General features: G+C 34.6%; 1 protein-coding gene across 1 annotated transcript in view; it reads right to left on the bottom strand.

The window, feature by feature from the left end:
• The window catches only part of TLL1 (tolloid like 1), a 143616-nt gene that overhangs the window by 35429 nt on the left and 94601 nt on the right, over positions 1–13586 (bottom strand). Inside the window, exons 6-8 of the mRNA XM_026676585.2 lie at positions 9455–9633; positions 7826–7931; positions 6431–6555 (exon numbers count right to left, since the gene is read on the bottom strand). Of these exons, the coding sequence (XP_026532370.2) occupies positions 6431–6555; positions 7826–7931; positions 9455–9633 (410 nt within the window). The remainder of the gene's footprint in view (positions 1–6430; positions 6556–7825; positions 7932–9454; positions 9634–13586) is intronic.

Here is a 13586-nt window from a genome sequence, read left to right on the forward strand (position 1 = left end):
CCATTAGCTATTTCTACATTATTTCCTATTCTCTCCAGGAGTCACTGAAATTCTCCATATGCAATGTGTGTATGAAGGATAACCATTTGGAAAGTCATGGAAGGCCATTATAGAAGACCCCTCACACCCTGGCAATTATCTTTTTGACCTGCTGCCGTCTGAATGGCGTTTTAGGTCAATAAAATCCCACACCACTAGACTAACAAATAGTTTTTTCCCTGGGCCATCCGAACTGCAAATAAACACGAAGTCGCTACCTCATTAAGATGTGAAAATATGTGAAATCTCAATACCCCATTCAGATGTACAATAACATATTACAGTACAATCCATCTATTCTGTATTATACTTGGTGGCAAAGCGTTTCAGTCAGTGTTGGATGTATATTTTGTGTATATTCGTAGATATTGTACTCTCAAATTGCAAATGGAGACATGGGTATTCTATTTTTCTTATCTTCATTTTTAAGTGCTTTGGTTTTATTGTATTGAGAACAGTTGCTAGGGCGCATCCACAGTTTCGTTGTACTTGTACAATGACAATAAAGTTCTTCTAATTCTAATCTATTTTACTAATCTCCCATGATATTTTGTGTCAGCAGTTCTGCATGAATATATTTCTTTTTCTCTTGTGTTGTAATTTTTTAACTTTATTCTCACTATACCCCATTGACATAACAGTAACAAAATAACCAAGTTGAAAAAGACCTTGGGGGGGGGAGAAGGCGGAGCCTCCTTGCTGACGGACCATAGACCGCGACTATCTGCGGCTATGGTTCGTGCTCTTTCGTTGGAGAGCCCCAATCATTACTATTATGGGCTGAAGCTGCCTTGGAGGGAGTCAGGGGAAGCCTCAAGCCAGGTTGAGGGGAGCTGCATCTCCCCCCCTGGGCTTGGTCTTTTTCCTCCCGAAGACGACTGCAGCGGTAGTTTAAAATGGCCACTCTGAAGAAGAATACTCAGCTGGATTAAGATTTGTGCAAGAGGGAAGAAAGAGGTGGATAATATCTGAACCGGGACAACTGAGCAATACAACTAAACAAAAGTACCGCAGGATTAAGGTAACATGGAATTTTTAAGAAAAGAAAAGTGAGCAGCGAAATTACAGAGGGACAGGTAAAAAAAAAGAAAATATTTTTGATAGCTAAACAGGGCTTCGAACCGGGAAAGGAAGAAGCTGGAACTAAAGATTTAAATAAATTGGACTAAAATATTTTGGGAATAAACAGGCATAAAATAAAGCTGGACTTAAGATTGTCAAAAAATAATAATAATAAAGTTTACAAATTGGAGACTGGACTGTGCTGGAATATTGAGGTTCGAAAAACCTTAAATAAAAAAAGGGGGGGGGGGAAGGTGAAGACTTTGTATAATGGAGAATGCCACCTTTTGACAAAAACTTGAGCTCAAACAAAAGGGAAAGCATCCTGTTTCTGAATGAACTTGTGTGGATATAACATTAAAGAAATATTGAAACAAAGTAAGAATCTTAGAAAGTGAAAGCAGAACCAGAATAAAGAAAAAAGCAAGGAAAGACTGACTGTGGGATTGATTGATGTTTTTGGTATAGACCCTCAGCTGGAATAACTGAGAACTTTAGAAAATTGAAAGAAGAAGGAAAGTAAAAGTGTTTTTTTGGTGGACTTTAACGATCATAAAATATAAGAGTGTGCAATGATGATATCTCTTCGGGAATTAAAAATGGAACTTAAAAATATGAGAGAATTACTACAGGAAAGAGGCGAATCACTTTGCTCTGTGTTAGAAAAAATGGAAATGGCGATTGAAGAACAAGAAGAAAGAGCTTCAGAGGAGGAGGAGGCGATTCAAGGAGAAGACATCTTAAATAGACAATTAACACAAAGAACACTACAAAGAAGTGGGGAAAGAAGGAAGGCTAAAAAGTTGAGATTTAAGAAGGCAATCAAAAGGGGGAATACCTTGAAGTCGGGAAAGGCAGAAAGACCCAGCAGAAAAGGGGAAAGGAAGATATTAAGAAAGAGAGGGATATTAATTGGAATGAGAAAAGATATGGGGAAAAGAGGGGCAGGAGAAGCAGTAAGAAACAGGTGCATGAAATAAAGAAATACGGAAATAGTAAAATGTTGAAAAGAAATTGTTTTTTTAGAGATAATGGTTGATGAATTAAAAAGGGGATTCTGCAGGGTGACAAGGGGTAATAAGAATATTTCTGCAATTAAAAATATTTAGAAAATAGGGTAATATAGATACTGATAACTCTTATTAAAAATCAAGGGGGGGGAATATGCTGCGGAATCCAAATGAAAAGATGTAATTATTATTATTGTAACTTCTTAAAAATAATGGTTTATTGGGAATCAAGATGAGGGAATAAAGGTATATTTTAATCATTCAGGTGTCACACTCAAAACAGTAAAAGGGGGGAAACCTATACTTGTTTGTTTGTTTGTTTTTTAGTGTTAAAATTTCTATTAATCTAGAATTTATAAAAAGAATGTATAATGGAAAGGGAATATGAAAGACTAAAGAACCAACTAAATTAATAAGTTAATATAGACTATTAAAAGCAAGGAGAGACATTGGTAACCCTTATTATTATTATTATTATTATTATTATTATTATTATTATTATTATTATTATTATTATTATTATTATTATTATTAGACAAGCACATATTGTATATCTTTATTTTTAAAAGAAATATTAAAGGATTATATTTGAAATAATTGAAATGAAACAAAAAGATGTTTCGATTGAGATTAAATAAAGAGGCTAGAATTAATGTGTTTGTTTCTCTCCTTACTGAAAATTTGTAATGGAAAAGGTAATAATAGAATTAAGTATGCATATATGAATGTATAATTGCTGTCATATTTGTATGTAAAGGTGATGACCCAGAAATATGTTGTCCACTAAAAAGAGATTTTTGTTTTTAATGTGAAAAACTGAATAAAATTTGTTTAAAAAAAGAAGAAAAGAAAAACACCTTGGGGGTATTCTAATCTAAACTTCTACTTAAGCAGGAGACCCTATACTAGGACTGAAAACTCTCAGCCTGTGGGCCGGATGCATCGTGTGCTGGTCACGCCCACGCCCAGTTTACGGAAGGAGAAATAAGTCCCGAGACATCACGTGATGCTGTCGTGATGACATGAGCTTGACACCTCTGCCTTATACCATTCTGGACAAATGACTGTCCAATCTTTTCTTAAAAATCTCCACAACCTCCACAACTTCTGGAAGCAAGCAGTTCCACTGATTTATTGTTATTGCCATCAGGATTTTTTTTTACTTAGTTCACGGTTAGATCTCTCTTTGATAAGTTTCCAGGTCTAAAGCTGGTGTATTTTCTTGGACCTTGTGCTAAGCTTGAGTAGGAAATGAGGAGTTTATCAACCCTTTGGAACATCCATTCCCTGTTCTCTAATACAGGAATGTCACAGGGTGTGCAACACATCGGTGGAGCTTCAATCACATCCTTTCCTTTTTTATCATACCCTGCAGACCCTTCTGCTACTACATAATTTTTTTTTTGATTATCTTGGTTTCAATTAACAAATGGCTTTTTCTGTGGATCTGAAGATCTGCTGAACATCTCATATTTGAGACCTGCATTTCCTTATCCCAGTGCAGTGGGCCAGTCACAGGAATAATTAAAAGCAAATTAATTATAAGATATTTTCAAAGCCTTTAGATGTTAACTCAAAAAAGATCAGTGATTGGATTAAGATAGACTGGTGATATTGCTCTCTGGCTAATGTCATATTTTATACATATACATATACATATACACATATGCACATATACATACACACACACACACATACACACACACATATAACATCGGACTATAACAATTTTAAGCTTCATTCTAAACATGCAAGGAAAGTATCTGTAATGCCATGTGAAAATATCTAATAGCGCAGAGTAACATCTTTCCATATATGCAGAAAAAAAATCACTGGCTTATCCTAAATATATTTTCCTTTTCACTCCATACACCAAGCATGTATCACACGACATCCTAATCAAATATGAGTTGCATATTAAATAATTTATTCAGCACTAGACATTTTCAAAGTAAATACCATAGCTAATTATCAACAGTTTATTTTTAACTCTGCAATCATTACTAATTCCATTAAACAGCAGAGCTTTGGTATCTTGGGTTTCTTGATGCTGGCTGCTATAGAATTAAAGCTGTATTAAACTTTGTTTCTAGTCTGAAAAACTTCTTAGTGTTAGAAAAGAAACAAAACCAGCAGAATAACAAACAATAAAACCATTGAAAGACAACCAGCAGTGCCATCAAAACTCATCTGCGGGTTAATTGCAATATGAAGTGGCCAGTCTGAAACGCTCACCTGCAGTACAGATTTAAAAGGTTATTTTTCATCAGGTTTTTATTTTTACTATGAGGTAAAATAATCTGGAAGTCCAAAACAGGCTGGCAATATAGGTACTCCTTGACTTACAACCCTTCATTCAGTGACCGTTTACTTATGACGGCTGCAGTGTCCCCCAAGATCATGTAATCAATCACCATTTGTGACTTTCTGATAAGTAAAATCAAGGGGGAAGCCAGATTCAATTAGAACCATCTTACTAACTTAACAACTGAAGAGATTCCCTTAACAAGTGCGGCAAGAAAGATCATAAAATGGAGGAAAATTCACTTAACAACGGTCTCGCTTAGCAATGGAAATTTTGGGCTTAATTGTGGTTGTAAGTTGAAGACTTCTATACATAAAGTATCAAAAGAAGTAGGACATTAAACACAAAAAACTAAAATTGTAGAATGTACCCTGTTTCCCCAACAATACGGCCTCTCCCAATAGGAAGTCCCAGCATGTTTTATAGGCATGAAATGAAATTAAGCCCCTCCCCCCAAACTAAGGCCTATATTAAAACATGCGAAATGGAGGGGGAATGGTGGGGGGTCTTGTCGTTAGGAAGTACTTTTGTTGCACACCCGGATATGGTGCTGCCTGTGTTGACCCCGATACGAAGTGCCCCACCAACGCCGAGGGCAACATCCAAGCCGTCGCTGCCCGCTCGCCTGAAGATGCAAGGGGGGGGGGGGGAATTAAGTCACCCCCGAAAAGACGGCCTAGCCATTTTTTCGGGGCTCAAAAAAAAAAAATAAGACCCAGCCTGAGAAACACGGTAGTATGGTCTCATGCAGAATTATGGATATTTTCCCCAAATCTCAATTATGAAATTATTGAAGAAATTGTAATGTAGTATGAATGAGGATCTATTGTGAATTTGAATAAGCAAAGGTCTAATAATAAAACTGCATGGTGAATAACTATTAATATAACTACCTAGTTTTAGCAAGAGTATAATTTTAAATTTTAAACCCTTCAAAAGTCATTAGATGCAATTATGTCAAACATATTATCAATTTAACCTAGTTAAAGACAATTATTAAGCTGAATTGTTTATTTTGTGGTTGGGCTATAAACTGAAATAGCTCATCATTTTTATACGTGTGTGTGTGTGTGTGTGTGTGTGTGTGTGTGTGTGTTCCTTAATAACATGTATTAGCTGAACACGAATTGGATGTCCTACTATGGCTTCCATATGCAATTTTTCCTGCATCTTCTCTGGTTTTGACAGTTGCATCATAACACAGCTTGTGAAGCATTTAGAATCATATGCGAAAGGTAAAATCAGTGGAAGTTATTGGGAAGACACATAGATGGACATACATGCAAACACATATACTGCATGTATTGGGAATAGAGAACAGTTTTATTAATGTCCCACCCGAACCGGCACTCATTTAAAAAAAGTTCAGTTTCAAAATGAGTACTGCATAAATGGTGCCTTGCACTATCAGATAGGACATCATAGGTAGGGGGGGAAAAAACTTGAAACAGAGGAATTCTGACCAATTGCATAATTCAGAAAGTGCAGTGATAAAGAAATTTACTGAGATTTTAGGGCGACATGAATTTCTGTAAGAGCTGAAGAATTAAGCTTCAAGGCTGCAATCTACAACTAGATTTCTTGATCAAATGTTGCACTTATTTTATGACTCATTACATCTTAAAAAAAAAAAAACTAGGACTACTGCTCTGCAGAGCAGCTAGGTTTTCCCTGTTGAAGTATGCTAAACAAATGCATCATCAGTCTAAATATAGATCTGGATTTAAAGTACACTACCTTAAATAAGAAATGATAGAATGAATCATGTTTTTCCCCACTGTCATCTCCAGCAAGTGAACAGCTACAATAGGAAAGCACAGAAATGCCTCTTGAGATGGTAAACTCAGATTCAAGCCACTGATCCCTTAATGCCTTAAGAATGTTTATGATCTCACCTTAAGTAACTGCCTGAATAGAAGCAGATAAGAAAACACCTTATTCAGAATTATAGTTAGACCTCGTTAATTATATTAGAATATGCTTCTTCATGCTTATTTTCTCTACGATTCAATACCTGGACATCTGTACAGTTTTCTGGCTTGTGCAATATCTCCTTTACTTAATCGTGTGCGCTGACCAATGGCCGGTCGGATCCCATTATCATCACGGGAAGGAAGTATGGTATCCAGAAACATACCCCTAAAAATAATTAAGAAGCGGAAAAAAATCCAACTTATTTTTCATATCAAGAGTTTTTGAATTTATACAAGATATCCTTAGTAACAAAAAGCAGCCAGTGAAATGGAAAAGTCAACAATTATAATAACATGGTTATTTGATTAGTTTGGCTTGTTCCTGACAGTCACACAATAGGTAAAAAAAAAAAACTGTTCTACTCAAGCACATCATCTTGATCTTAACCAATTATTTTAATTATACTTATTTCAACAGAATATTAGGAACAAAAAAAAAATCCACAATACAATTATTGGTTCTCATATTGCTAATTAGTTCATTAAAATCTGCTACAAAGGCCTTCATTTGCTTTTTCAAAACTTCATTATATATTGTGCACATAATAATTTTCACGGCTTTTGATGTGTGTGAGATTAATGCATTGTTCTGTTGAAATTTTCATTACAGTGACAAGAATACTTAAAGCGTTTATTTAAAATAACAGCAAACCTTAGGGACATAATCAGAAAAAGGCTTTCAGATCCTTAATCAAAAGAGGCATTGTTTCAAATTGGAACAAACTAATTATTGTAAAATGTTAATAATATTAAAACCAATCAACATGCAGGAAGCTATCCAAGGGATAGAAGAAACCAAAAGCAAGTTTCTATTCAGAAAAAATAATAATATAATTGTATGCAGAAGATTTGCCTGCATAAATAAGACTGGATTGATTCATTTTGTAATTACACAAATCATTTTCAAAATAATTAATTTTAAATGGACAAATTATTTGTCCTGCATGATTAAAAAGATATATTATCTTCAAACTACAAGTTTTTTATCATATAATAGCTGGAGCATTATACAGTGTTCACAGTGGGTTTTTTTTTCTATAGAATAGTTTTTAAAGATATTAAGCATGGCTTTTAAAGCCTTTTATTCAGTTTGTTACTTCCATAGTTGAGTCAGGTTCCAATGGTTCTGAAAGCAATGCCTATAAGCTAAAAATGTAAACATAAGGCATTCCTCTATCATTTCTCAGTTTTCTAGAACAGTATTTGGAAAGAATCTGACACAAAACTGCACAGTTTAAGAAACTTCCCTTAAAACAGTCATAAAAAAAAATACTATGAAACCTTCAATAAAGCCACAAAATACATTTGGGCAGCTAGCAAAGATGTGCAACATCACAAAGCAATTCTGACAACTGCCTACATCAGAACAACATGCACAGAATATTCACATTGAAGAATAGAATTATAAGACAAAAGGTATAACCTGAGACTCCAACCTTGAGAAGGTGTTCCTGGCATAGTGCATAATGCTATCAAAATCATACGGTTCTCCCAGAGAATTCACTTCTCCAGGCTCCATCTTCAAAAAGTTGTACTCCTGACCTGTAATTCAGAAGATTTCAAACATTTTTCCAATAGGAAGAAAGGAGAAAATGCAATACTCCTTTTCATATGCAAATTATAATATATTATGGGTAGATATAAACAGTTTGCTTGCAAAGACTAACACAGATTTAATTGATTGTGATATATGTTCACAGGTAAAATTAGCTTTCTAATTTTTCCTGTAAAAGGCAATAACAATGTACCTGTTTGCTCATGAACTGAATTACTGATGGAATAATTGTATGAAATGTCATCTTGGTATGCAGCATATTAAGAAAACTATTATTTCCTGTCATCCTCTGACTTGATTATTCCACGCTTACTTTCTTATTTTCTACAATGCATTGTGGAAACATAAAGACGTTGGTTGCAATTTTATAGCACATATTATTATTTAACAATACAGCATAGCCCAGGCATTATAAGGAGCAGCACCTGGTTGAACTTGGTTGATCTCAAAAGCCAAGTAAGATCAAATCTGGTTAGTACTTAGATGGCCAGCCCACCAGAAAATTTCAAATCTACAGCTTGATTAGGGGTGGGAAATACCCCTGAAGGTGATAATGACAAACTACTGTATAACATTCTCAGAAACTATATAGATATGTTAATGAAGTCATCAAGAGTCAGATTTGATTGATAAAAGAAGATTTTATCTTTTCTATAGACTATGAAAGATTGTTTTAATCTTTATTGGAGATTATCATTATGCACATTTATTTCTATCATTTCTTCAATAATTGACCCCATCTAAAGATTTTTTTTCCCTTCCTTTTTTCCACCCACAGAACTTCATCCTTGGAAATATCCTTCTTCATTTATTTGCATAAACAATTTCTATGGCCACTCATCTCACTACTATGTCTGTGGACAGGTAGCAATAAATAACCGCACCAAAAGGAACAACAATCCAAATAATTAAAATAATTACAGCCACAATAAAAATATAATACCTTAAAGGTCCAATATTCATGTCTTATAGGTCAGTAACAAACAGAACAATATCAACCAACTAAGCCAGTGGCCCCCAATCTTTTGGGCACCAGGGACCAGTTCCATGGAGAGAGGTTTTTCCGTGAACCGGAGGGGGCGTGGTTGTGTATGCTGCCTGTATCCCATGAATGGGGCTTCATTTGTTTGCGTGGACCGGTTTCCGGCATGCTGAGACCAGTGTTGATCCAAGGACCAGGGGCTGGGGAACCGTGAACTAAACAACCAACTGTTTATATTAAGTAAAGCAAGTAAGGAAGTTGGGAACTAATTAAAACAATTCCCATTTCATTAGGAGAAATTACAACTTTAATCTACAAGATTTAATGCTTATATCCAAAGCAATTTCTTACAAAAATTACCAGACAACTTTTTTAGTTACCAAAAGATTAGATCAATAATGAGATGCTCCATCTCACATGGCACATCCGGTACCTTCTAGATGTTGCAGAACTACAATTCTCAAAAGCTCAATCCTGATGGCACTTTTAATCTATGACATTATGCTAAAATATCTAGAATTGTCTCACCTGGTTGAATGTTCTCTCTGATGATGGCAACATGATCATCTCTGTCTGGTCTTGTGTGCTCATGCCAAAATCCTATTACATGTCCCAATTCATGAACAACAATTCCAAACTTATCACAATTCTTGCCAATAGAGATTGCTTGAGGACCATTGCCTCTTCGGCCCACATAGGAGCAGCACCTGTAATTTAGGGTAAGAAAAGAAGTGAATGTACACTTCTAAGAAGGAGCTGAGATCTCTACTTAGTTTTTTTTATTTCATTGTATTTTATCCTATTTTATTGTAGGATTTGTTTTTAACAAACTCCAACCAGCTATAAAGTCCACAAGTCTTAAAGTTACCAAGTTTGGAGACCACTGCTCTAGAAGAAAGATTTTGAAATATTTTGGTTAACTGAAATACTGTATATTATTTGTTGCTGATGATGGAGGCTGCTCTTCATGATGTCTCCTATCCTCCTGTAATTTAAGACCAAACTAGCTCACACATGTTAAAGATATAACTGGGTGCTGGTAGTTCCTTTTCAAATCAACTGTCCCTGTCATAGGGGAAAGATTCTAGTAGGAACATGGTTTGGAAATAAGAAACATGAATCCTTTCATCGTTGAAATTCCTCCTCTCCAAGAAGTGGAGGTGGGGGGTCAGGAGAAAGACAGTAAACATAAATATCATATGTCGTTTTTAATCTCTTAAAAAGCCATATAAGCCTACACAATTTTGGCTAATGACACAGAAGCTTCTATATACCACAGAGAAGTCAAGTAAAACTGAATAAAATATACCGCAATATTCTAGGTCAAAACTGCACTTCATATGAAATTGACACTTATATTCCTTATTCGCTATTGCTTTCACACAGTCCCCAATGAGTGCTTTTTAAAAATAACTTTCAATATCTTTATGGGATAGAACACTACTACAGTGGTAGTGCTGGTATGTCAAGTTCGTGTCTCCTATTGTCTTTTGATCTGAAGCTCTTCAACAATAACATTAGACGATGAAAGCAAATCATCCAGGCGTATATACTGTATATGTCATAAACTTTTTCAGGAGTTCTTCAGATTGGAAATTATACTGACATGTAGGATTTAGAACAGAATATCACAATGAGAGATACTGAAGATCTTTGAGGATTCTACTTAGGTTATCTTGTTCTCTTTCAAAATGTTCTGTTCTTGTTTTTTCTGCAAATCTTTTCCGCTTCTTCAGACTTTGGAATGCTTCCAAGTCTTGTAAACCTTCCTCTTGTGTAAAGATGATTTATTTTGCTTCCATAACAATCCATATTAAGTTTGTTATTAGACTATAGGCTTGGGGCTACAGCCACATAACTATAATACAAGTTGATAATATTCTGAATTGGCTTTGAAAAGGAAAAAGTAACTGGAATGTGATAAAACATCAAATCACAGCCTGCGGAAGGATCATTAAAAAAAGAAAGAAAGGAAAGGAAAAAAAAGAACACCAAATCACATTTTGGGGAAAAAATACCAGTAGAGGCAATTTGTTTATATTAGTTTTGCTGCCATCAGAATAAAGTTTTGATTTAAAAGAAATTAAATCATAATATAGTCATTCAAATAGTCACAATTTGAACAGCAACTTAATTAAATAAATATAACATGTACTTACTGACATAATTTATTAAGCAAATATATCACAATCCTCCTTTATGTGGAGAATCAGTAAGTTTTTAGTATGAAGATTCCAAAAATTTACTTAAAAGCATGTTCGATGAATCCATTTTGCAAACTAACATTATTTTAAGGTAATGCCTAATTGAAACAGAGCTCACTGTGTAATGTAGGTTGTATGCCATTTTACATATGAAATTTAAACACTCTGAAAATGAGAAGCTTTTGACCTATTTCAGAAATCCACGGTTTGTTCAGGACATGTAGGTCACATTATATAAAATCACAATAGAAACATTTTAATAAGCATCACATTTTGGGAAAATCATTTTTAAGTTAATCATTCTAAGTCTTTAGTACATATAATCTCTTCTTCCCATCTGTCTGTCCCACTATTTCCATCTGGTCCCTGCAGGAGCATTTCAGTTCTCTACAGAACAGTAGTGAATATTCAGGTAACCCTCTATTCATGGCCTTTCAGATTACAATTTGCAAAAGTTATTTGACAAAAATGCATGCTTGGTTATAATAAAAGGATACAATTTGGAAAGGTTCGACGCTACCCACAACGGAGGACTGGTTAGTGAAAATGATGGAACTTGCAAAAATGGCTAAATTAATTTCTTTGATCAGAGAGAAAAAAAAACCAGTATCTACATGTATGGCTGAGCGGAAACCTGACAGACTTTTTAAATGAAATGAGAAAAAAAAACTTATAATTTATTCCCTTAATATTTAGAAAAAAATGGATAATAGAAAAAAGTGAGCTTTTCTTTTTGTAATCATAGAGTAAAAGATAATTTGGTAATTATATTTGCTCAAAAGGAAATGGAAGCTTTTTGTATTTCCTTTTATTCTTTCTTTCTGCACTTTTCATTTACTATCTTCTTTCTTTCTTTGAATCCCTTTACTTTTTATTAACTTGTATTAATTTTTATGTTCTTTGTAAAAATTTTAATAAAATATATTGTAAAATGTGTGTGTGTGTATGTGTATATACTCTCTCTCTCTCTCTCTCTCTCTCTCTCTCTTACACACACACATGCATACATGTTCTGTCTCACTTTTCTTCTTTCCCAAAAGATGAAAGAATACAAACTCACACAAACACAGGCAGGCAAGCTGGCTCGGACTTCACAGAGTTAATTCTTTAGAACTGATAATATCCTTGGCATTCCAAAACCCTCTGCCTGCCAAGTCCAAACTGATAACAAATAAAAATCTACTCACAGAAAATTATAAGGCAGTCCACAAAAATCATTCACGAAGAAAATCTGAAGTAAGATTAAACTTTGTCCCGTTCAAAGTTCCAGCCAAAAACACACCCACTTTTATCCCCTGTGGGGTGTGGCTCAATGACTCAGCTCACTCTCTGACCCTCCCATGCCTCCTACGTTGCTGCTCATGTTTCTCCCTACGACGCTGCTTAGGATCAAGCCAACATTCTTCCTCTTGACTCCCTGTCAGGGGCTGCTCCGATATGCCCTCCTCCTCCTGATTAATCTCAGGCTGTTCCTCTCGGTTGTCTGATGAAACCTGAGGCATTATCAGGGAGGAAGGCATTGGCAGAGAGGAAGGTCTTGGGGAGGAAGGCATTCCCAGTTCCTCCTCCTCATCTTCCAGGTCTTCTTCCTCTGACAGCATAGGCTCAGGAATCGGGGCCACAACACATACATATGTACTGTAATTTTAACCAACTATTATTATTTAGATCCCATCTTTATTTATAAATAACTCAAAGTGAGGAATACCTAACGTTCCTTCCTCTTCCCATTTTCACCACAACACTTGTGAAATAGGTTGAGCTGAGAGTGAGTGACTAGCCCAAGTTCACCCATTTTATTTCTTTTTTTTTTTTTAATAAAGTTTTATTTGGGTTTTCACACATACAAAATACAAGTAAAATATCTTTTTTGAAAATAGCATGGTCCCGGGTTGAACTTCTTTATACAGAAACAAAACTCAATTTCATGCTCCTTTTTGTGTTCTATTCCATATCTTATACTATTCTACATTTTCTATATAGTTTTTCCCCTCTTTTAATTTTCTCAATTTTATTTTGATTATCTCATCTCCATTCAAATCATTATATTCATACTTTCGTCTGTCCTGTTTCAATTTCATATTATCTTTTCTCATTAAACAAATTTTCTCCTGTAGTTACTAATTGGAGTATGACACTTTTATATCTTTTAATTACATCCATTCAACTCTTATTTAAACTTCAATATATACCTTAAGGTTATGACCTTCAATATAATACATAATACATAACTTCCAATTGAATTCTTCTTGGTACATTCTTATAATACACACTATATTCTTTAAAAAAAGATTATAAATATATGTAATTATAAACCCTCATTCCATTCCAGTTCAGTTCTATCATTAATAATCATTAAAATCTTAACATCTTTAACACTTCTTTTCAATTAAATATCATACTTCCTTAAAGACACATATAATCTCCATAATTAATTTTTCCCTTATTTTTCCCTT

This window comes from Notechis scutatus, chromosome 4 (assembly GCF_049901735.1).
Source record: "Notechis scutatus isolate UNSWTSFEM ecotype Mainland chromosome 4, rNotScu1.2, whole genome shotgun sequence".
NCBI classification, from domain to species: domain Eukaryota; kingdom Metazoa; phylum Chordata; class Lepidosauria; order Squamata; family Elapidae; genus Notechis; species Notechis scutatus.